At 57.9% G+C, this 24,307-nt stretch overlaps 1 protein-coding gene across 3 annotated transcripts in view; it reads left to right on the top strand.

Annotated features, from left to right (window-relative positions):
* The window catches only part of ADAP1 (ArfGAP with dual PH domains 1), a 51,637-nt gene that overhangs the window by 2,049 nt on the left and 25,281 nt on the right, over positions 1–24,307 (top strand). The window contains exon 1 of one of the 3 annotated variants that reach the window (XM_019820317.3): positions 14,208–14,309. The exons of the other annotated variants lie outside the window; for them this stretch is intronic. Within the exon in view, the coding sequence (XP_019675876.1) occupies positions 14,297–14,309 (13 nt within the window). The 5' untranslated portion in view covers positions 14,208–14,296. Of the gene's footprint in view, positions 1–14,207; positions 14,310–24,307 lie in introns of those variants that run through there. 3 annotated transcript variants of the gene reach the window in all.

The following is a 24,307-nucleotide window of genomic DNA, read 5'->3' as shown; positions in this document are numbered from 1 at the left end:
TGGGCCAAGCCTCTCATCTTCCAGAATCGACCCACAAATCGGTCCATGACACCTGCATCTTGCCTGATCTGTCGGGCAGCCTTGTGGAGCCCGTTTCACAGCTGGGGAAACTGAGGCCTTGGAAACTTGAGCCGCCTCAGGGGACGTGGTGCTTCAAAGGCAGAGCAGATCTCCTGATGCTGTAGCCCTGCCCCCCCCCCGGCCTCCCCCCTGCTCCAGGGGTGTGTGGAGGGGTGAGGCCTGCTACCCTACCTCCTCCCTCGTGATCCCCATACAATGCTCGCCTACAGTCCCTGCTGCTTGGATGAAGCCGCCTAGTCTGTCCAGGTTCTGAGCCACCGTGGGGTGCTGCCGCGGCCCAGATGGGCGACTGGGGGCCACTCTGTGGTGACACGGACCGGCTCGTGGTCGTCCTGACCACAGCCAGGAGCAGGGCATCGCCAGGGCAAGGGTCCCCGAGGCCTGGGCCCTGGACAGCAGGACATCAGGGCGGGCCTGGGTCGCCTCCAACACCCGGCCCGGTGGGGGTGGGGCGCCTTGCGGTAGATTTGGGCAGACCTGGCCGGCTGGTCGTGTGAGGGCTCCTGGGAGGGGGCAGTCCCTGCAGCCCCCACAGGACCTGCTCCCAGACCCTCCCTCCCTGTTACCTGCCCAGCAGCGGGCCCCCCCTGCCTTTGAACACGGGACCCGGCTGACAGCCTCCAGAGAAGCGTTTCTCGTGACAGGCCTGGGGGAGTAAGTGTGTTTGCATCCGTTTCTCAGCAAGGCCCGGGTGGGGGCCCCATCTGGAGGGGTGGGGCCGCCAGCACATCCTCCAAGCTGCCTGCCTAGTCGGGACAAGTCCTGACCTCGGGTCCGGTGCCCTGGAGGGACTTGGGGTTCTCAGCTGTTCACCTGGCTTTGGGCGTGGGCCATCATTCTGCGGTACTCTGATGGGCAGAGACACCTGGGGCACCAGGTAAAACCAATCCGGGCCTTCTGGCTTGAGCGGGCGGCTCCGCGAGCGGGGGTCTCTGTGCCCGGCCAGACAGCGGATGTTCTGGGCTGCCCCACGCACGTTTTCCAGAGCCAGGGCCCGGAGGGTCTGGGCGTGACTGACCTGGGGGGTCCTTGCGGCTCAGCCGGGACCCGGCGTGTGCCCGCACGGCCTCTCAGGTGACCTCAGCACGAGCCCCTCCCGCAGCCCTGCAAGGCCTCGAGGGAGAGGCGACTCTTCCAAAATCGGAATCGCCGTAAGCCAGGACAGAAGCAGCTTGGCGGGGAGGAATTTCCGGAACGTGGCCTAGTTTGGGAGAGGGTCCCCTGGGTGGGCGCGTGGTTGGCCGAGGGCTGCTGAGGAGTGGGCCGGGCAGCCCCATCTGAGTTTTGGGTTAACCAAAATGGTGTTATTGTGGCAAAACATGGATACCATAAGAGCTGCCATTTTAACCACCGTAAGTGCGCAGTTCAGCGACAGGAGGTCCTTCTCGTTATCATGCGGCTGTCCCCACTGTCCGTCTCCTGGGCTCTGTTCATCCTGTCAGTCTGAAACACGGACCCCCGCCCGCTCCTCCAGCGCCGGCCCCACCGTCTACCCTTGTCCGGGAGTCTGACCACCCCGGGACCGTGTGTGAGCGTGTCCCGGTGCGTGTCCCCCCGTGTCGTGAGTCTGATGACCCCGGGACCGTGTGGGAGCGGGGTCACGCAGTGTTTGTCTTGTGCTGGCTTATTCCACTCGCCTCAGGTCCTCCGTTATCCACCTTAGGGGACCACGTTCTGCTCTTGTGTGGATGGGCCACGCTTTGTCCCGTCATCCACCCGTGGACACCTAGGTGACTTCCACCTCTTGGCTGCCATGAACGTGGGTGGGTGCGTGGGTCTCTGAGTCCTGCTTTCAAGTCTTGGGGGTGGAGACGGAGGAGGGGATCGTGGGTCACGTGAGGACCCTGTGTGACTGGCGAGGGGAACCTGCAGCTGTTTTCCATACCTGGTTCTGTGCTGAGGCCACAGGCCAGCGGTCCGGTGTGTGTGTGGTGGTGGGGGGTGCTGCTTATGGCAAGGAGTGGTTGCTCAGGACGCAGCCACCGGCCTCACCTGTTCCCCGGACTGCGCCCGCTCCCCAGGTGGGAGGCACAGCCACGGTGCCTGTCCTGCCGGGGGAGATGCACGTGGCTGAGATGGCCCCCGAGCCGACCCAGGGCTTCTGGGTTGACCAGAAGGGGCCCGGGCTGGCTTCTCCCTCCACACGGGTGTGTGAGCTGTGCCCGAGTTCCAGCTGCATGTGGGGCGGGGGATGGGGTGAGGGCGACCTTGTCCCTGGTACCCTCCTCGTTTGCTGCCAGCTTTGGGCTGTGTTTGCTAAGCCCTGGTCTGCACCAGGTGCCCCCCTGCAGGCATGTCCCCTGTTCACTTACTCCCCATGCCTGTGAGCTGGCTGCACGGTCCCAGCTCGCCCAGGCCCCCCAGTCCCCCCCCCCCAAGCCCCTGTGCCCGGCCAGGCCCAGGGGTGCAGGGGGAGGGTGTGGGCTTTCTCGTCTGCTGCTCTCCATGAGGCCCAGGACGGTGGCTGGGACAGGCTCTTCTCCCCCTTCTTTCTTTAAAAAAAAAAAAATTTTTTTTTTAAACATTTATTCATCTTTGAGAGACTAAAGGAAACAGAGTGCAAGCAGGGGAGGGGCAGAGAGAGAGGGAGACACAGAATCCGAAGCAGCTCCAGGCTCCGAACTGTCAGCACAGAGCCAGACGCGGAGCTCGAACCCACGAACCGTGAGATCGTGACCTGAGCTGAAGTCAGACGTTTAACCGACTGAGCCCCCCAGGCACCCCTTTCTTTTTATGGTTTTAAAATAGGGGCGCCTGGGTGGTTCAGTCCATTAAACGTCTGACTCTTGATTTCGGCTCAGGTCATGATCCCAGGGTCATGGGTTCAAAACCCCGCATCGGGCTCTGTGCTGGCAGCTCGGAGCCTGGAGCCTGTTTCAGATTCTGTGTCTCCCTCTCTCTCTTCCCACCCACCCCACCCCCACCCCCGCTCACGTTCCGTCTCTGAAAAATGAATAAACGTTAAAAAACATTAAAAAAAAATCCTTTAAAGCTGAGCTGTGACTCACACACAGCGTTCGATTAGGGTCAGGTGTACAACATAATGATCCGATATCGTGCGTGTTGCCATAGGACCCCCACAGTAGTTAACGTCCATCGCCACACAGTTACAACTTTTGCTCGTGTGGAGAGCTTTCAAGATCTACTCTCTTAGCAACTTGCAGCTAGCAAGCTAGCAACTTGCAGTCCCCACGCTGTCCCTTACACCCCCGGGTCTTACTGTCTTACACCTGGAAGCTTGTGTCTCTGGACCCCCTTCACCCGTTTCACCTGCCCCACCGGGAGCCACCGATCTGGCCTCTGCATCTATGACTGTAGGGGATTTTTCTTAGATTTCACGTGTAGTATTTGTCGTTTTCTGTATGGCTTATTTCCCAAGCCACGCCCTCCAGGTCCATCCATGTTGTCGCAAATGGCAGGGTTTTCTTTTTTTTTTATGGCGGAATAATAATGCGTATGTGAACGCATTTTCTGTGTCTTCTCATCCACGAGGGGAAACTTACCTGCCTCCGCGTCTTGTCCCTTGTGAATTATGCTGCAGTGAACGCGGGGGTGCAGATACCGTTCTGAGTTAGTGCTTTTGTTTCCTTTGGGTAAATACCCAGAAGTGGAGTTGCTGGATGTTACAGTACGTCTATTTTTAAGTTTTGAGGAACCTCCATAGCGTCTCCCACAGTGTCTGCACCAGTCTGCATTCCCACCAGCGGTGCGAGGGTTCCCTTTTCTGCACATCCTCACTGACACTTGTTCCTTCTTGTCTTTTGGACGGTGGCCATTCTGACAGGTGCAAGGTGGCATCTCACTGTGGTCCTGATTTGCATTTCCCTGATGATGAGTGATTTGAAAAAAAAAATTTTTTTAATGTTTATTTATTTTTGAGAGAGAGACAGAGTGCAAGTGGGGGAGGGGCAGAGAGAGAGGGAGACACAGAATCCGAAGCCGCTCTAGGCTCCGAGCGTCAGCACAGAGGCCAACATGGGTCTCGAACCCACGAACCGTGAGACTGTGACCTGAGCCGAAGTCGGACGCTTAACCGACGAGCCCCCCAGGCGCCCCAATGCTGAGTGATGGCGAGCACCTTTTCCTGTGCCTGTTGGCCATCTGGGTGCCTTCGCTGGAGAACTGTCCAGTTTTTAATTGGATTGTTTGGGGTTTTTGTTGTTTTGTTTTGCTGTTGGGTTGTATGAGTTCTTTATATATGTTGGACATTAGCCCCCATCAGAGATCTGATTTGAAAATATTCTCTCCATTCCACGGGTTGTCTCTTCACTTTGTGGATGGTTTCCTGTGCCGGGCAGAAGTTTTGCAGGTGGATGGTGTCCCACTGCTTTCTCAGAATTGCTTGGCTATTTGGGGTCTTGTGTGATTCCATACAAATTTTGGGACTGGATGCTCTATTTCTGTGAAAAATGCCATTGGAATTTTGATAGGGATTGCACTGAATAGTAGATTGTTTTGGGTACTGTGGACATTCTGACGATATTAATTCTGCCTGTCACAGGCACAAACTCTCTTTCCATTTATTTGTGTTGTCTTCAGCTTATTTCTTTAAGATTAAAAAAATTTTTTTTCATGTTTATTTATTTTTGAGAAAGAGACAGAGCGTGAGTAGTGGAGGGGCAGAGAGAGAGGGAGACACAGAATCGGAAGCAGGCTCCAGGCTCCCAGCCGTCAGCACAGAGCCCGACGCGGGACTCGAACCCACGAACCGCGAGATCGTGACCTGAGCCGAAGTGGGACGCTCAACCTACTGAGCCACCCAGGCGCCTCTAAGATTGTTTGTTTTTTTTTTTTTTTGATGTTTATTTATTTGTGCGACAGAGTGTGAGTGGGGGAGGGGCAGAGAGGGAGAAACAGAAAATCCCAAGCAGGATCCATGCGGCAGCACAGAGCCTGACACGGGGTTTGAACTCACGAGTCGTGAGATCATGACCTGAGGCGAAACTAGGAGTCAGACGCTTCACGGACTGAGCCCCCAGGCACCCCTTTCTCTCGGGTTTTACAGTGTTCAGCGTACGGGCCTTTCGCCTCCTTGATGAAGTTTGTTCTTGGGGGTTTTATTTGATGCACTTGTCAGGGGCATTGTTTTCTTAATTTCTCTCTCCGATGCTCTGTTATTAGTGTATAGAAGCTGATTTCTGTACATTGATTTTGTGTCCTGCAGTTTCACTGAATTCATTTACCAGCTCCAGCAGGGGTGTGTGTGTGTGTGTGTGTGTGTGTGTGTGTGTGTGTGTGTGTGTCGGCTGAGCTGTCGTCTGCATCTCCGTCTCGCCTGGTTGCTCTGGCCGGGACACCCAGGACTCTGTGGGACAAAAGTGGAGAGGCTGGGCTTCCTCGTCTGATTCCCGATTTTCCAGGAGAAGCTCTCAGCTTCCCCCTGTTGGGTGTGATAGGAGCTGTGAGTTGTCACATGCGGCCTTTAGTCGTGTCTAAAGGACGTCCCCTCCGTCCCCGCTTTGTTGAGGGTGGTTATCAAAACAGACGGTGAATTTTGTCAAACGCTTTTGCTGCATCCATTGAAATCATCATACGATTTTAATCTTGCACTTCATGGATGCAGTGTGTCACATTAATTGATTTGCGGATGTCAAATTGATTTTTTTTTTAAGGCGATACAAGTTTATTGAACACGCCAGCAGTGGATGGGACAGCAAAGGGGAGACGGACTGCTCGAATCAATTTCTTTTTCTCTTTAAATTTTTTTTTAATGTTTTTTATTTATTTTTGAGACAGAGAGAGACAGAGCATGAACGGGGGAGGGGCAGAGAGAGAGGGAGACACAGAACCCAAAGCAGGCTCCAGGCTCCGAGCCATCAGCCCAGAGCCCGACGCGGGGCTCGAACTCACGGACCGCGAGATCGTGACCTGAGCTGAAGTCGGACGCTTCACCGACTGAGCCACCCAGGTGCCCCTCGAATCGATTTCTTGATCCAAACCCGCATCCCTGGAGTCAATCCCACTCTTTTGGGGCTTGTGACCCTCTCAGTGCGTTGTTGAGTTCGGTCTGCAGATACATCACCGAGGGCTTTTGTATCTGTGTTCATCAGGGATATCGGCCTACGATTTTCTTTTCTTGGGCCGTCCTCGTCTGGTTTTGGCCTCAGGGTGGTGCTGGCCTCATCAGGTGAGTTTGGAAGCGTTCTCCCCTCTTCTCCGTTTTGGTATGGATCGGTATTACTTCTTTAAGTGCCGGTAGAATCCACCAGCCAGACCACCTTTCGCCGGAAGGTCTTTGATTACAGATTCAGTCTCCTTGCTGGTCACCGGTCTGTTCGGATTTTCTACGTTTTCACGACTCCGTCTTGGTAGGGTGTACGTTCCCAGGGGCGTTTGAGTTTCCTGCTGGCGTGCAGTCGTTCCTAATGGTCTCTTGTGATCCCCAGTGCGTCTGTGGTGTCAGGGGCACGACTCCTCTTCGTTTCTGATCTCATCTGAGTCCTCTCGCTGCCCCTCTGTGTTTCTTGTTGAGTCTGGCTAAAGGTTTGTGCTTGTATTTCCCCCGAAGCGGCTGTACGTTTCATTGATCTTTCTATCGCCTTTCTCTTCTCTGTTTCATTCATTTCCACTCTGCTCTTTGTTATTTCTTTCCGTGGGCTGACTTCGGGCTTCTTTGGTTCTTCTTTTTCTGGTTCCTTGAGGTGTGGAGTTAGGTGGCTTATGAAAGATCTCCCTCGTTCCTTTTTTAAAAAAAATTGTCAATGTTAGTTGATTTTTGAGAGAGAGACAGTGTGAGCAGGGTTGGGGCAGACAGAGAGGGAGACACAGAATCGGAAGCAGGCTCCAGGCTCTGAGCCGTCAGCCCAGAGCCCCACGCGGGGCTTGAACCCCCAAACCGTGAGATCATGACCTGAGCTGAAGTCGGACGTTTAACCGGCTGAGCCACTCAGGTGCCCTGTTTTTATGTCTGTTTTGATTACGGTGGCTTTGCATTAGTTTCTGAAATCATGAGGTGTGAAACCTCCAAATTGGTTGTCCTTTTTCAAGATTGTTTTTGCTCTTCAGGGTCCCTTGAAATTCCATATGAATTTTAGGATGGGTTTTGATTTCTGCAAAATATGTCATTCGGAATTTGATCGGGATTGGGTGGAGTCTGTACGTTTGCTTTGGGTCATATGGAATTTTGACAGTTTCTTTTTTTTTTAATTTTTTTAAATGTTTTTATTTTTCTTTGAGACAGAGAGAGACAGAGCATGAACAGGGGAGGGGCAGAGAAAGAGGGAGACACAGACTCCGAAATAGGCTCCAGTCTGAGCTGTCAGCACAGAGCCCGATGCGGGGCTCGAACTCACAGACTGTGAGATCTTGACTGGAGCTGAGGTCGGACGTGTAACCGACTGAGCCACCCAGGTGCCCCTGGAATTTTGACAATTTCAAGTCTTCTCGTCCATGACATGGGATGTGTTTCCACGTATTTACATCTCTCGTTTCTTCGCACAATGTTTTATAGTTATCATCCTGCAAGCTTTTTATCTGCTTGGTTATTTCTTAGGCATCATATTGTTTTTGATGCTGTTGTAAGTTACTTTCAGATCGCTTATTGGGTGTAAAAATGAGCCCACTGGGGCGCCTGGCCGGCTCACTTGGGTGACCTCAGACTTTGGCTCAGGTCGTGATCTCACGTTTCGTGAATTTGAGCCCTGCCTCGGGCTCACTGCTGTCAGAGTGGAGCCCGCTTCGGATCCCGTGTCCGCCCGCCCCATCCCTGCCCCTCCTCAGCTGGTTCTCTGTTTCTCTCTCAAAAATGAAGAAACACGTAAAGAAAAATTTAAAAAAAATTAGGGGCGCCTGTCTGCACTGCCTCTGCCCCACTTGTGCTCTCTCTCAAATAAAGTGAAATTTTTTTTATTAAAAAAATAATAAATAAAAATAAACACGCAACGGATCTCCGTCTGCTGACTTTGTATCCCGCTCCTTTGCTGAATTCACTCGCTCCGACGGCTGTTTCGTGCAGCCCTTGGGGTTTTCGGCGTGGCAGGACCACGTCCTGCGCCAACACGGTGTTGCTGCTTCCTTTGCGCCGCGGGTGCCTTTTCCTTCTCTCTCTCCCTGCTTGCTCTGGCTGGAATTTCCAGTTCGGTGTGGAATGGAGGCGGCGAGGGCCTCCTCGCCTGTCTGCGCCTCGAGGAGGAGCTCTCAGGGTCTCGCCCCTGCGCATGACGTCCCCCGTGGGCTCTCCGGAGACGGCGGGGACCGTGTGGAGGTGGCTCCTCCCGTTCCCGGTTGGCTGAGTGCCGTGATGACCGCGTGGGGCCAGCCAGGGGCCGATCCCGCGTCCGTGGAGGTGGACGATCGCGTGGGTCTTCCCCCCTCTGCCCAGGGGCCGCGCCCCCCCCCTCCCCCCCGCCGGCCTGTCGTGGGGAGCCCTCCTCGCGGTGCAGGCGCGAGGCCCCTCGGGGCGCGTCGTCCGTGCGTGCGCTGTCGCGGTCTGTTTGCCTGCGCTCTGCTCGGGCGTTTGCATCAGCGCTCACGAGGGGTGGCGGTCCCCGATCTCCTCCCGGCGCCTTGGGCTTTGGTATGGGGGCTACGCCGGCCGCCTGGAAGGAGTCGGGACGCGCTCCCTCTTCCTCAGCGTTTCTGGAGAAGTCTGAGAAGGACCGGCGTGGGGTGTCCTTGAAGCGTTCGGCGGGCCTCGCCAGTGAGGCCGTCGGGACCAGGACTTTGCTCTGTTCGGGGGGCGGGGGTGTTTCCCGAGGGGGCTCCTGACTCGTTTACCGGCCCGTGCACACCGTGCATTTCTTCATGGGTTCGTCTTGGCGGCCTTTCTGCTTCCAGGGATTTATCCACTTCATCTTGGTTCCCCCGTCGTCGGCGACCTTGCTCAGAGCGCTGTCTCCCGGACCCTTTGATTTCTGGTGGCAGTGTCCCCGCTTTTGAGTCTGATTTTAGTGGCCCGAGTGTGTTTCTTAGTCCGTCCGGCTCAAGGCTCGCCAACTGCCGTTCTTGTCGAAGAGCCGGCTCTTGTCAGTTTCGTTGATTTTCTCTCTCAAGTTTCTACTCCCTCCGTCATCAAGCTCGCTCCAGTCTCCCCTCCCTCGTGCCGGCCTTGGGTCTGGTTTGTTCTTCTTTGTCGGCTTCCTTCCGTGGTCCGTTAGGTCGCGGACCGGACCCCTTCCTTGTGCTTTAACGGCGGCGTTTGCGGCGCCAGACCCGCCTTTGGCACGCTTGGCTGCATCCCGTGTTTTGTGGTGTTTCGTCTTCCCCCGTCTGGAAGTGTCTGCTCACCTCCCTTGCGGCTTCTTCTTTGGTCCACTGGTCGTTTCGTAAAAGTGTGTTGCTTCCACGAAGTCGTGAACGTTCCACTTTTCCTCGTGTTGACTTCTAACTGCATCCGCCCTGTCGCGGCCAGAGAGGACACCTCGTAGGAGACCGATAGGCGGCCTCACGTGGGGTCGGTCCCGTGCCGCGTCCCGTGGGCACCAGGCCAGAACGCGTCCCGGTCGGCCGGCGCGTGTGGTTGGATCCGGTCGTTTGTGCGAAGTCCTCGTTTCCCGTGTCGGACTTCGCCGTCCGTTACCGCGAGCGCGTTATTGAGCCCCCCGTGTGCCATTCGAGGCTGTTTCTCCCTTCACCTCCGCCGGGTTTTGCTTCGTAGGTCGTGACGGTGCGGCACGAGGCGTGAGTGTGCGTCACGTCTTCTGGCCGCACCGAGGACTTAGTAACGTGCAACGTCCTTCTTTGTCCCTTGGGACCTTGCTCTCACTTCGAGTCTGTCTGGCGTCCGCGAGACGCTCCAGCCTCCTGGCGGCTGTGTGCACGAATCTCCTTTCCCGCCTTTGACCGCCACCCTGTTGCGTCTCGACCTCGGCCGAGCCTCCCGCAGACGGCGCGTGGCTGGACCACGGGCTGTCATCCAGCCCGCCGTTCCCTGTCTGTGGATCCCAGAGCTTCCCGCGTTCACCTTTCCCGTGGACGTGGATAAGGACGGCCTGCCGTCTGGCTCGCGCTCGTCCCGTTGTGTGTGGCCTACGGCTTTGCTGTCCCTCCCTTCCCGCGTCCCTGTCCTCTCTCGTGTTGAGCTTCTGTAGTCGAGTGTTGAAAGTCCCTCCCGGTTCCCTTTTGTGTATGTTCTGTGGCTCTTTGTGGTTGCCATGGAGATTCCATCTAACATCCGAAATCTATAATCTCCTGGATCCAATTTATAGTAGCTGAACTTCAGGAACGCACAGAAATTGCTCCCTCACTCGGCCTGGACCACACCCCGTGGTTGTAGATGCCACAGTCTTACCTCTCGGTACACCGTGTGCCCTGAGGCATAAATAGTCATTCTTCTTTTTGTATTTATTTTATTAAAAAAATTTTTTTTTGGGGCGCCTGGGTGACGCAGTCGGTTAAGCGTCCGGCTTCAGCCAGGTCACGATCTCGCGGTCCGTGAGTTCGAGCCCCGCGTCGGGCTCTGGGCTGATGGCTCGGAGCCTGGAGCCTGTTTCCGATTCTGTGTCTCCCTCTCTCTCTGCCCCTCCCCCGTTCATGCTCTGTCTCTCTCTGTCCCAAAAATAAATAAAAAACATTGAAAAAAAAATTTAAAAAAAAAAATTTTTTTTAACGTATTCTTTGTTTAAATTTCTTTTTAATGTTTATTAATATTTGAGCGAGAGAGAGACAGACAGACAGAGCACAAGCAGGGGAGGAGCAGAGAGAGGGAGACACCGAATCCGGAGCAGGCTCCAGGGTCCGAGCTGTCAGCACAGAGCCCGACGCGGGGCTCGAACCCACGAACCGTGAGATCATGACCGGAGCTCAATGAAGCCTGACACTTAACCGACTGAGCCACCCAGGCGCCTGCTAAAAATTTTTAAGGTCATCTCTACACCCAATGTGGAACACAGACTCGTGGCCCCAAGATCAAGAGTCACGTGCTGTAGGGGCGTCTGGGTGGCTCAGTCACTTAAGCGACTTGGCCCAGATCTTGCCTTTGGCCCAGATCATGATCTCGTGGTTCGGGAGTTCCACTCCCACACTGGGCTCTGTGCTGACGGTATGGAGCCTGCTTGGGATTCTCTCCCTTCTTCTCTCTCTCTGCCGCTCCCCCCACCCCCGTGCTGTCTCTTTTAAGTTATTTATTTTGAGAGAAAAATTTTAAATGCTGTAGTTTCTTATGTAGAAAATAAGATTTAGGGTAAATACCAAAGTTAGAGGAACACTGGCTCTTACTTTGATAATTGTTTTTTTCGTTAAATGAATTAGTCTCAAATTCTGTAGAAAACCGTTGTTTGAATGCCTTCCAGTGTCTGACAGCCCTAGCTTCTGTAATCGCCGCGTTATTTCCTTCTCCGGAGATCTTCGTCTCCGTCCGGCCTCGTCCTGTCGTTTCACCTGCAGGCAGGTCTGGGCACAGACTCCCTCGGCCTCCGTTTAGCTGGGAAGGTCTGGATTTCTCCCTCACTTTTGAAGGACAGTTTTGCCAGAAACAGGATTCCCGGTTGACGGCCTTTCCCTCTGAGCCCTTTGCACATATCGGCTGACGGTCTTCCGGCCTCTGACGTTTCCGAGGAGAAAGCCTGCTCCTCATCTATTTGGGGACGTGTCGGAAGTGACCCGTGGCCACTGTCCCGCTCCACGGCCCGCGAGCCTGGGTTTGGACGTCGCGCTGTTGGGTCGCAGCGTTCAGGAGCCTCGTGGATGCGTAAGCTCCAGGCTCCCTGCACCTGGCGGACTTTCCCGCCGTCATGTCCCCAGCTCGCGTCCCTGCCCCCGCCCGCGAGCCCCCACGCCCGTCGCTTGGCCCCTGAGGCTCTGCTCACGACGTCTCGATCTGATCTTTCCGTGTGGTCCTCGCCCCGCAGCCTCCGTGGGTCCCGCTGCTCGGCTCTGCCTCCGCGTCCCTCTCTGGTTCCTTTGTACCGTTTCTGTCTTTATTCCTAGCCCTCGTTTGTTTGTACATCGTTTTCTGGGCTTTCTCCACACTTTTCCGTTAGCTCCTCGAGCACATTTAAAACTGGTTTTTGCGTCTGTGTAACTTATCTGCTACGGAATCTTGGTCGGGGGCACGTTTTGTTCATCTTTTCCTTCGAATGGGCCTTGCGTGTCTGTGTCTCTGCCCCGTGACTGTTTTCCGATAAGGGGGGAGCTTGGAGATCAGGCTCTCCCCTCGTCCCAGGGTTTCGTCATTGTTTTTGTTTATTTATCTATTATCTCTCTGTCATCTCTCTGTTTATTTATTGTTGGAAGATGTCCGCCAAGGATCAGCCTGAGGGTAAACTTAATACCTTCCTGGGTCTTAGTTTTTCTCTGGTGATTTGGGGTCACTTTAAAATCGTTCCTATCTGTGCAGGGGTTTTGAATATCCCGGTCTTTAAGGTCTGCCGTCCGAGGGGGCAGAGGGGGTGCCGGGCTTTTATGCCCTTGGAGGTCACTTGAGCGGGGGGGAGCGGCCGCCCACCTCCTGGTTGGAGGCAGCCGTCCGTGGAAAGAGCTCGGGGATGATATGTGGAGGACGGGGTCCCCGATGCCCACCTGTGTGCTGGGCCACCGCCTGCCCGGGGCCAGGGGTCCACGGGCGTCGCTGCTCCTGTGCTAAGAGCTGACATTGACCACTGACCGCAGTTTTCCATCCAGGCCTCCCCTGGTCTAGAACATTCAGCTCTTCGGGCACAGGCTTTGGTGGAGGGATGGGCTCTACGTGATGTGGACGTGAGGGGACGTGATGAGGCCGCGGGGCTGTGAGGAGAGGGGCAGCGAATGGACCGGCGGCCCCCCTGGCGTCGGGGCAGGCCGCGGGGGAGCGCGGGTGCTGAGGTGGCCAGCGTGGGGTTACTGGCAGTGACCAAGGTCAGGGTGTGGTCCTGGGGTACGGCGAGGGTGTCGTGAGGGTGCCACCAGGACGGGACGTGGGGAACGGTGGGTAAGGAAAAGGGGCGCCGGTGCCGGAGTTTCCGGAATTATCCACAGAGGAGGGGAGACGGCTCCCCCGGAAGGCGGGTGGCCCCGGCCGAAAGGGGAAGCAGGGGGGGCGGTGTGTCCAGAGCCAAGGGTGGGGGACGGGCTCACCGGTGACACGGTGCACGCGGGGCCTTGTTGCGGCTCTTGGGGAGAGTCCCCGGCCGACAGAGGTGGGGTGGACGCCGGGAGACCGTGGGGGGACTTTGGAGTCGTTCGGACAAGAGGTGACGCCGCGGGAAGCGGTCAGATTCTGCGCATGTTCTGAAGTTCGGGGAACAGCGTGTGCTGCGACCTGGGGTGCCGGACAGGGAGAGGCGAGGCCACTGCAGTTTTTGGCCGAGGCTGAAGGGAGTGGGGTGGAGACCAGGAGCTGGCGTTGGGGTTGAGAGGTCGCCACAGACCGGGGGCCTCGAGCCCGGGAGACACGAGCTCGGGGCTGAGGAGCGTTCTGGAGAAGCGGCCGGAGGTAGAACCCAGGTAGAAAATAGCCGACGGTGTGCGCCTTTTTCCGTTTCGCGTTTTTCTTTGCCGAGGGGAAAGTCACACAAACGGAATCGACCAGTGAAAGCCAACAGTTCTGTGGCGTCTGTCGTATTTCCAGGGCCGTGCGGCCTCCATTCAGCTCCACGGTTGGGTGTTTATAGCCGGGGGACCAGACGGGGCGCCACGGAGAGCTGGGGAGCTGGCGGTGGGCGGGAAGACCACCGGGGGTGCGCAGGCCGGCCGCGCGCTGCCCCGTCCCCGAAGGGCTCGGGTCGGCACCTCGGAGGCCAGCGGTGTCTGCGACGCGGCTTCGGTGAACGCGGGGGTGGAGGCCGGAAGGTACCGTGGGGCCAGGAGGGGGAAGGGAACGTGCCAGGAGGAGGCCCCTGGGCCAGGTGGGCCGGAGGGGAGGGTCGGGAGGGGAGGCCGGGTCCTCCGCCCGGGGGGAGCAAGGGCAATGTGGGAGCCTCCCTCCTCCAGGTGCCACAGGGCCGCTAAGCGCCACTGTGTGGATGGCCCCTCCTTGGTGGCGGCAAAAGTGCCCCCCCCCGGAGCTTGGCTTCTGCGGGGGGTGGGGGGGGGCACGGGATAAACAAACAGCAGACTGCCTGTGCCCTCCCCCCTCCCCGGGCCCACTGTATGTCTGGACCTCAGCCCCCCTCAGTCCTGGGCCTCGGCGTGGGAGGGGCGACGTCCTCTGGGGCCCCGGCCACCGGGCTGTGCCAGACCACGGTTCCAGACGATACCGGCTCAGTCCGGCTCAGCCCCAGGATGTGTCTCACCTGCCCAGGTGCCTCCCTTCTGCTCCAGGAAATGGTGAGGGGCTGAGTCACCTCCAAACCCTGGGAGAATGCAGAGCAGAGGTAGATGGAGGGCAGTGACATCCCGGAAGGCACGGGATGGGGGGAGCGGGGGAGGGGGTCGCCGGGGGAGTCAGGAAGAAGCTGGCAGCCTGGGGTTGATGGGCAATGTCACCCCAGAGGGCGAGGCCCTGGCCTGATGTGCCGGCAGCCCTGATGTCGTGGGTTTGGGGACAGGGGTAGAACTGCAGGCTCAGGCCCATCGCCCCTCTGCGCCCCTCTGCCCCACCCTGCCTCCCCTCTGCCCACCTCTGCCCTCTGGCCCCCCTCTGTCCCCACCTGCCTCCCTTTTGCCCTCCTTTGCTCCCCCCGTGTCCCCCTCTGCCCCCTCTGCTGCCTCTTGTCCCCCCTCTGCCCCCCCTGCCCCCATACCCCCTCTACCCCTCACCCCTGCTCTGACCCTCCTGCCTCCCCTCTGCCCACCTCTGCCCTCTGGCCCCCCTCTGTCCCCATCTGCCTCCCCTTTGCCCTCCTTTGCTCCCCTCGTGTCCCCCTCTGCCCCCTCTGCTGCCTTCTGTCCCCCCTCTGCCCCCCCTGCCCCCCTACCCCCTCTACCCCCCACCCCTGCTCTGTCCCCCCTGCCCCCCTCTGTTCCCCTTGCCCCTTATGCCCCCCTCTGCTGCCTTCTGTTCCTCCCTGCCTCCCCTTAGCCCTCCTCTGCCCCCGTGTCCCCCTCTAGCCTCCTGTGTCCCCCTCTGCCCCCCCGGTGTCCCCCTCTGCCCCCCCCCCGTGTCCCCCTCTGTCCCCACAGGTGCTGGAGGCTCACTCCAGACCCCTGGGCAAGGAAGTCCTGATCCCTGGTGCCCGAAGAGAGGAGCAGGGCAGGCTCTGGGCAGCTGTGTGTCTGGTTCTGGGGAGGGGGTGCAGCCAGAGCAGAGCCTGGGAATAGGGTGTGGGACCCTCCTGCCTGGGGTCAGGGGGTTCTGCTGCTGGGATACCCCTGCCCACCCCCCCGGAGGGGCTCTGAGCTTAGGAGCGTGACGTGTGGACATCCTACCCCTGGTGCCTGGCTCTCATATTGGCGGGGGGGGGGGGTGCATGTGCACAGGTGGGCAGACCTGATGGGGGGGGGGGCGTGTGCTCAGATGGGCAGATCTGGCTGTGCTCCAACAGCCTGAGAAGGAAGCCCACAGGCCCAGCCCTGCCACTTGGAGAACTAAAGCATCAGCCCCATCCTTCTTCCCTTGGGGACCTCCCGCCAGCCTTCATCCAGCTGCTCCTGTCCTCCGTGCACGCGCACACAGGCCCCACTCTGGAGGCCCCACTCTGGAGGTGAGGGTGACCTCCTGAGAGTCTGCCCAGGGGCTTTCTCAGGGAGGAGGGAGGGGCTGGGAGCCCAGGGAGTCTCTGGCTCCAGGAGAAGCAGGAGCACTTGGCGAGGAGTTACTCCCCTAACCTGACTCCTGTGGGGGCGCTGGTCCTGGTAAGACGTGGGCACCAGCAGAGGGCCAGTCTGTTGGGCACTGGCCCTCTGCCCTCTGTTGTGGTGGTTTCAGGGGCACGCGGCGGTGGGAGGGGGGAGGGTCCCTCTGCTGGAGCCCAGGAGTCTTACAGGGCTGCTCAGAATCACTTCCAGAACTCTCTTTCCAGAGTCAGGATCCTTCTTTAAAATAAGGGCTTTTGTTTGTTTTTAACTTTTTGAGTTCAGGGTCTTTTCTGTTTTAATTTTCTTTAATGTTTATTTATTTTGAGAGACACAGCATGAGCAGGGTGGGGCAGAGAGAGAGGGAGGCACAGAATCGGAAGCAGGCTTCAGGCTCTGAGCTGTCCGCACAGAGCCCAACGTGGGGCTCAAACCCACGAACCATGAGATCGTGACCTGGGCCGAAGTCGGACGCTTAACCGACTGGGCCACCGAGGCGCCCCTAAAGTAAGGGCTCTTGCCTTCCCAGGCCCCAGGCCCAGGGCTGACGTTTCAGGTGTGTGTTGCTTGGACAGGGCCCTCTGGGGTCACTGAGTCCGAGGACAGCAGGACCATGTCCCCGGCTGGCCCCAGGGGGAGGCAGGTGCCCCATGCCTCATCTTTGGGATTACAGGCTCTCAACCCTGGTGGTGCGCTCGCTGGGGCTGCTGTGAGCCTACTGTGCGCAGGCCCCTCACACAGGCGGGCTGGCCGGCCTCCGAGTGGCACTCAGCCACCGTCCTGTGTGACCACAGAGGGGACATTTGGGCAGGATCTTCGCTAGGCAGACGGCACCCCCACACAGTGCTGTGGAATCATTAGCCTGAGGCTTGGGGGGGGACCGCACTCTGCACCTTGGGTCAAAGTACCCCTCTTGCTGGATCAAGCCCCGCTCCAGACCCTGCCGGCCTGGAAGATGGGCCCCAGGCTTCTGCTTCCTTCTCCCCAGCGGTCCAGCCCAGTCCCGCCTCCTGCCGGCGCTTCTCCTGGCGGCCTTGGCCTTGGTTCAACGCAGAGCTTATCTGTGGGTGCGGTGAGGGCTCCCCAGGCGGGGAGCCTCTGTCCCGTCTGTTACAGGTTTGTGAGGCGAAGGCATATGCGGAGGCTGGACTCCTCTTCCACACTCCCCCGCCCCGGGAGGGGAGGCCGGAGGGGTGGTGGGCAGTCCGTCACCTCCAGGGATGGCGGACGGGCGGGCCTCGCTGGGTGGGATCCCAGCTGTGCCCAGCCTGTGCCTGTCACCGGTCGTCTTGCTTCTCCGGGCCTGAGGTTTAGGACCCGGGGGAGGCCGCGAGCCCCTGCGCCCATCGTGACGTGAGGGTGTTCAGAGAGGCCCGGGGTCCCCGCACCTCCCCCTCCTGCCCCTGGAAGGGTCGGACCCGAATGTGAAGTCACTCCTCTAGTGGGTTTCCACGGGTGCTGGGAGCCCTGCCTGGAGGCGGGGCCACTGTGCCCACCCCCCTGTGTCCCTGTGGACCTGCCACACGGCCCCCTGGGAGGCCACCCCCGCCCCCAGGACCTCTTTCCCCCTCCCCTGCCTGGTCCCACAGCCCGTGCCGCTTCCCACGCTCCTGCCACCTGCCTGTGCTGAACAGGGTCCGGGCGGGCTCTGGGACAGGTGCCAGCCTGGTCCAGCTCTGCCGCTGTGTGACCTCAGGCGAGTGTGTGACCCTCTCTGGGCTTTATATGCCTTGTTCTGTAGAAGCAGACTACTAGTAGGATGGGCAGAGCTACGGGACCAGGTGGGACAACGTACTTGATCTTTAGCCCCAAGCGAGTGTGATGGGCGTTAGTGCCCCTACCCCAGGTGGACGAGATGGCCAGCACCTTCCTGCTTCCTGCTCCAAGGTCAGGCCGCTGGATGGGCCCACATCCAGCAGGTCCCTGCCTGCCCCACAGAGCAGGGCGCACCGGGGTGAGAGGCCCTGATTTCGCTGCTTCTCCGGTGTCTGGGGTAGGGCTGGGGTCTAGACACACCTCCGCTTTCTTAAATTCACCTTTACCGAGGCGTGAGTTACACACAAGAAAGCGCACCCCCTCTAAGAGTGCCGGGATGCTGGGAGGAGAGGCTGGAGGGCGGGCTGACCTGGCCCCAGAGCTCCCGCGCCCGTCCCGCTTCCCGGATGGCCAGCCAGGCACTACCCGTGCCAGGTACCGCCCGCACGTCGCCTCTGCTGGGTCGATTCCCTCTGCCTCTCTCTCTGATGGAGTTCTTTTCTTCTGAGTTCGAACAGTTCTTTATGTACTTTGGACGCAAGTCCTTCGTCAGGTACACGATCTGCAAAACGTCCCCGGTACGGCCGGCCTCAACTGGTGTCTTTCAAAGGGCAGATCTTTCTTGGGGCGCCTGGGCGGCTCCGTCGGTTAAGCGTCCGACTTCGGCTCAGGTCATGATCTCGCGGTCCATGAGTTCGAGCCCCGCGTCGGGCTCTGTGCTGACCGCTCAGAGACTGGAGCCCGTTTCAGATTCTGTGTCTCTCTCTCTCTCTCTGCCCCTCCCCTGTTCATGCTCTCTCTCTCTCTCTCAAAAATAAATAAACGTTAAAAAAAAAATCAAAGAGCAGATCTTTCCAAACATTCTGATGAAGCTTAACTTGTTTAATTTTTCAGTTTTCTGTGGCTAACAACCTTTGCCTAACCCAAGGCCCCGAAGGCCTCTCTCCTTTTCTTTGGCAAGTTCCTGGGCTCTGGGTCTTACCGTTGGCACCGCGGTGCGTCGCGAGTGACTTTTCGTACGTGGCAGGGGGTGTGGATGCCAGCTTAATATTTTTGCAGATGTTTTCCAACTGTTCCGGCGCTGTGTGCTGAAAGGTTCTTCTCTCTCCCCTGAATTGCCTTTACGCCTTTGTCAGCAATGCGTGTGGACTGTTTCTGGGTCTCTATTCTGTCCCACTGAAACCAAGCAGCGTTTGTCCCTTTTCCAGGTTGTTTTGGCTACTCTACGTCCCCTGTAGTTGCACGTGAATTTTAGAATCGGGTTGTGAATATGTATTTTAAAATCCTGCTGGAACTCTGATTGGGATCATTGAGTCTCTAGGTTAGTTTAGAGAGAATTTTCATCTTCACGATATTGAGTCTTTCAACCCAGGAAAACTGTATCTCTGCGTACATATTTAGGCGGTCTGTGATTTATCCCAGCAACACTTTGTGGTGTCCAATGTGCTGTTTTGCATATCTTTTGTCATTTTACCTGTAGGTATTTGATTTTTTTCAATGCTTCTGTAACAGTGTTTTTAACTTTTCATTGTAGTAAAAACACATAAACATAAAACTTACTGTTGTACCCTCCTTTTTAAAAATTATTTTAAATGTTTATTCATTTTTGAGAGACAGAGCACGAGCAGGGAGGAGGGGGGCAGAGAGAGAGGGAGACCTAGAATCCAAGGGCTCCAGGCTCCAAGCTGTCAGCACAGAGCCCAACGTGGGGCTCGAACTCACGAACCGTGAGATCGCGACCCGAGCCGAAGTCAGGCGCTCAACTGACTGAGCCACCCAGATGCCCCTACCCTCTTTAAGTATAGTTCAGTTGCATTTAAAATATTCACATTGTCGGGGCGCCCAGGTGGCTCAGTCGGTTGAGCGTCCGACTTCGGCTCGGGTCGCGATCTCACGGTTCGTGAGTTCGAGCCCCGCGTTGGGCTCTGTGCTGACGGCTCGGACTCGAGCCAGCTTCAGACCCTCTGTGTCCCTCTCCCTGCCCCTCCCACTCACATCTCTCTGTTTCTCTCAAAAATAAACATTTAAAATAAAGTAAAAAATTAAAAACACATTCACGTTGTACAACAATCTCTAGAATGTAAACGGTATTTTTATTTTTTTTAAGTTTATTTAATCTCTGCACCCAACATGGGGCTCCAACTCATGACCTGAGGTCAAGTCACATGCTCTTTCAACTGAGTCAGCCAGGTGCCCCGTAGATGGTGTTTTTAAGCGTTCAGTTTCCGGCTGCTTATTACTGATATATACAAATATAATTGATTTTTGTATATTTTATATCTTGCAGCTTTATTTATATATTTTTTAACATTTATTTTAGAGAGAGAGAGACAGGGTGAGCAGGGGAGGGACAGAGAGAGAGAGAGAGAGAGGCACAGAATCTGAAGCAGCTCCAGACTCTGAGCTGTCAGCACAGAGCCTGACGTGGGGCTCAAACCCACAAACCGTGAGATCACGACCTGAGCTGAAGTCGGACGCTTAACCGACGGAGCCCCCCAGGCGCCCCAGTCTTGCAACTTTACTAGTTATAGTAGTGTTTTTGTGGAATCCATCAGATTTTCTACACTGATAATCATGTTGTGTGTGAATGAAAGAGGTTTTGTTTCTTTCTTTCCAACCTGGAAGTCTTTTCTTTTGTCACTGCCTTATCGCACTGACTAGAATCTCCAGTTCAGGTTTTAATTAGAAGCGATTAGAACAGACCTTCCCGTCGTGGTCCTGGTTTTAGGGGGAAACATTCAGTCTTCTTCCGTTAGGTATGATGTCAGCTGTAGGTGTTTCATAGAAGCTTGTGTACCGAGTTAGGAAAGATCCCCTCCGTTCCTAGTTTGCTGAGAATTTTGATCGGGATGTTACATTTTGTCACGTGGTTTTTCCGGATCTACGAGACAGTCCTGTGAATTTTTAACCTGTGAACATGGCGAATTACGTTGACCGATTTCCAGATGCGAAGGCAGCTCTTCATTCCTGGCATAAATCCCCGGAGGCGTGGTCTGTGTCCTGTCTCTGTTACTGGGCGTGACCATCTTCCTGTGGACGTGTCTGCCTTTCGCCTTGGTGAGCACCTGGGAGTAGGAATGCTGGTTTACGGGGGACAGAAGTTGACTTCTGTGAGCAGCAGCCAAACCGTTTTCCAAAGTGAGTTGAAGCCACGTATCCTCCTGCGGGTGACGTATGAGGGTACCAGCCTCCCTGCACCCTCGTCACACGGGGGTCCAGTCTTCTACATTGTAGCTTTTCTGGTGGATGCGTAATGGCATTTCGTCACCAACGCTTTCTCAAAAGGTACGACAGACCTCCTGTTCCTCCAGCGATAGCCTCTAACACACGTGATGTACCGGATTTTGTCTTTTGGTTTTTTTTCATCTCTGTACCCAACGTAGGGCTCGAGTTCATGACCCTGAGACCAAGAGTCAGATGCTGTGCTGACCGAGCCAGCCAGGCGCCCCGGTTTCTGTCTTTATTCCTCTGCGAAAGGCTTAGTGTCTCCATTTCTTAGAGTCAGACTTCCTTGAGCCCCCCTTGGACGGAGCCCTCCTGTGTGCGGGCGTGCACACGGGGCGTGTCCCCCCACAGGTACCAGACGGGCAGGCTTGCAGGCAGCCTTAAGTTGTGTACCAGTGGGTCCTCACGTCAGTCGTGAGATGTCGGGCCCATCTGTAGCCGCTCCTTAAACCCAGAAGCCTTGTTGTCAGAGATGATTGTTAGCAGTGACGGGAAGCACCCCTCCGATCACAGGTCCTCCCTGGGCTCACGTCTGTGTCTCACCCCTTTTCCCTCTAATGCGGGGCTTGGCCAACGTTTTCTTTTTCTTTTCTTTTTGTGTCTTAACCTCTACATCCAACATGGGGCTCGAACTCACGACCCCGAGATCGAGAGTCGGTATTCTTCTGCTGAGCCAGGCAGCAAATGTTTTCTTAAAGGGCCAGATAGGAAACTTTTCGGGCTCTGCTGGCCACACCTTCTCTGTCACGACCACTCAACTCTGCTGGGTTATTGCAGAAGGACCCATAGACTAAATGATCGACGTGGCCGCGTGCCAATAAAACTTTATTTACAAAACACTGGGCCCGAGGGCCGCAGCTTGCTAACCCCCGCCAAAGTGTTCCGCGAACAGATGTTCCAGGCTGGGACACTGCGTAGAAGGATGGCCGGGCAGGGGCATCTGGTGGTCTTTGTTCAGCCAGTCTCAGAATGTACACACAAGTGGATGAAGGCCGTGAGGAGGGAGGCCTGGGCTAGAGGTCCACTCTCAGAGCAGACGTCCCCGGGTGGTGAAAAGTGGGGGTCTCTCCTGCACCCCGGTGATTCTCCCAGTTGGGCCCGTTTTGCAGGTGTCTGTTACTGTCCCATCTTACAGATGAGGAGGGTGAGGCCCGGAAGGGGTGCTGCTCACCCGAGACTCTGTACCTGCCGGGTACTCTGTGCGCAGCCGTTGACGGAGCAGCTCCGTGAAGGTCTCTGGGGAAGGCAGAGCCGAGCGGTGAGCTGGGACTCTCCCCTTCCTGGGACCTGCGCCGGTCCTCGCCACTCGTTCTCCGGGACAGCATTTCACTGCAAGCCGTGGGCCCCGCTGTAGCTCCCTTCTTCCCCGCGAAGCCCCTGTGCTCTGCACGCTCCCTGCCTGCCCGCGCATCCTCGGCGGACGTGGGCCGGTGAGGTGGGGGACGAGGCCTTGACTCTCTCTTGGAAGTGGGACTGCGCGTAGGGCTGTTGGGTGGCTCATCCATCATGAACTCTTGGGCCCCTGGTTTTGACCAGGTTCTGTGCTGGGTCCTGGGGGCCCCAATGAATGGGGAGACAGTTCGTCAGGAAGGCCAGCGGCCGTAACAGACACCCCGCATCTCAGAGACCAGACTTGTCATTTGTCATTTGCCTGTAACACAGAGCTTTGCGGGGGTGCCCGTTCCCAGCTCTCCCGGGTCTCTCTGCTGCAGACAGTGCCTTGGGGGCCCAGGCTCCTCCCGCTATGGCCTCCACCCCTCCCCCACCCCCACACACACACCAGCCAAGGATGGAGACATGAGCACCATGGGTGGGTGGTGGCTGTCAGCCAGGCCCAGAGGGACACGGGTCCATCTGATCACGTTCCCCGGGCCAGAACCCCAGCCACGCCGAACTTCCAGGAGATTGGGAAGGGAGCTCCGACCCCGGGGAGCTGGAGGAACAGATGCTGCCGAGCCCCAATGGTTTCTGCCGCAGACCCTCGTCCCGGGGGCCGAGGAAATTACCATCCGAACCGGGACATACCTGAGGGTGAACGGAGGAGCCGTTAGTAATCCCTGGGACAGGCAGCGTGGCCTGGACGCATGTGCCGCTGCACGACAAGTGCCCTTAACCGAGCACTCCGCGCCCGGCTGTTGCACCTGAATGCTCTACGTGCCCATTTTGCAGGCCAGCAACAGACCCAGAGCAGGTCAGTGACTTGCCTTGGGACGCCCAGCTGAGAAGGGTGGGAAGGGAGGGGGACCCGGGCCGTCTGGCTCCGGGGGGGTCTGCTCAGCTCTGCGGCGCGTGTGACGGGGCCACGGGGTCCTCCCTGGTGAGCGGCCAGTGGGGCAGGTCAGGCGGGCGGGGGCCCACGTCTCTCCTGAGTACGAATGCGGGAGGGAGCCGTGGCTGTGGGAGAAAGCCCGCCGCCCTGCCCTGGTGTGATTTTCCGCTGCTGGGCGGGCCCCTCCGGCCGGGCAGCAACGCCAGGGGACCCAGCCCGGCTGGTGGCCGAGTCCGCGGCCCGCGTGGATCTTCCCTGCTCACGTTCTCTCCTGCCGGACGAGTTCCTCATTTCCTGGTGGGGCAGCATTTTCAAAAAGAGGGAGTGGCTCCTGGGGCCCAGGGAGGGTGGGTGCCTCCAGGAGGGCCGCCAAGGGTGGGCTGTGCCCACGGCACAGGGGTGTGTGGGGCGGGGGCCTGGCGGGGGGCAGACCGGGGGCGGGACTTCCATGTGCCCCTCGCAGCAGCCGGGTGGTTTCTCGAGAATGACACCAGAATGCAGGGAGAGGGTATTCTGAGAATAGCGGGCAGAGGTAGAGGTGGGTTCGTGCAGAGCCGGGGACCCCGCGCTGGTTCTCTGCGTGTTGTCCACGTCCCCGCGTTCCTGTGAAGGCTTGGGTCGCGTGTGGCGGTCTTCTATCCGCGTGCTGCCAAGAGCCCTTGGGCCGGAGGTGGGTCTGTGGCTCTCCGACCCCCGCCCGGGGTTTCCTTCTGCCCCCCCGGGCCCCGGGGAGGCACAGAGCCGGGGCACGTGGCCTTCCCCCCACCCGAGCTCCCCGCGGCCCACTCCCGGGGCCCCCGACGTGCCCGGCCTGCCTGCTCCACGGTCCCGGCACGTTGGAGGCCTGGCCTCTGGCCGCAGCCAAGCCTCATCCCCAGGTCAGTGCTCAGGGCGGCAGGGGTGGTGGCCTGTGCCCTGGCGTCCCCCAAGCCGTCACCCTGGAGCAGCGGAAGGGAGCTCGTGGCTGTGGGGGCAGCGTAGGCATCTGGGTACCCAGTGTGGGTGCGGCGGGCTGCTGGGAGGGGGCTCGTGGCACCCGTCCACGCGCAGCGGCCCCGACAGCACATGAGAAACAGGGAAGGAACTAAGTGTCGGGACCGGCAGATGCCGGGAAGAACCCAGAGGGCGTTATGATGGGGACGTGCGGGGGTCCCTCGAGCTGGTGTTCGGGGGGCCTGCGAGGGTGACATTTGCCCTGAGGTGCGGGAGGGATGGGGCGGGCCGGGCGTGGGGAGGAGCCCGGAGAGGTGGGGAAAAGTCCCCTGTGGGTTCCAAGCAGAAAGCTGGTGATGTTCTGGTTTCCGGGGTGGCGGCCTGTGGGCGGAGCTGGCAGAAGGGCCCCGGGGGTGGTGGGGTGGGGGGAATGGATGGAGGGGACGTGTGGGAGGA

Source organism: Felis catus, chromosome E3 (genome assembly GCF_018350175.1).
Source record: "Felis catus isolate Fca126 chromosome E3, F.catus_Fca126_mat1.0, whole genome shotgun sequence".
Taxonomy (NCBI): Eukaryota; Metazoa; Chordata; class Mammalia; order Carnivora; family Felidae; genus Felis; species Felis catus.
This window is presented reverse-complemented; position numbering and strand designations above follow the sequence as displayed.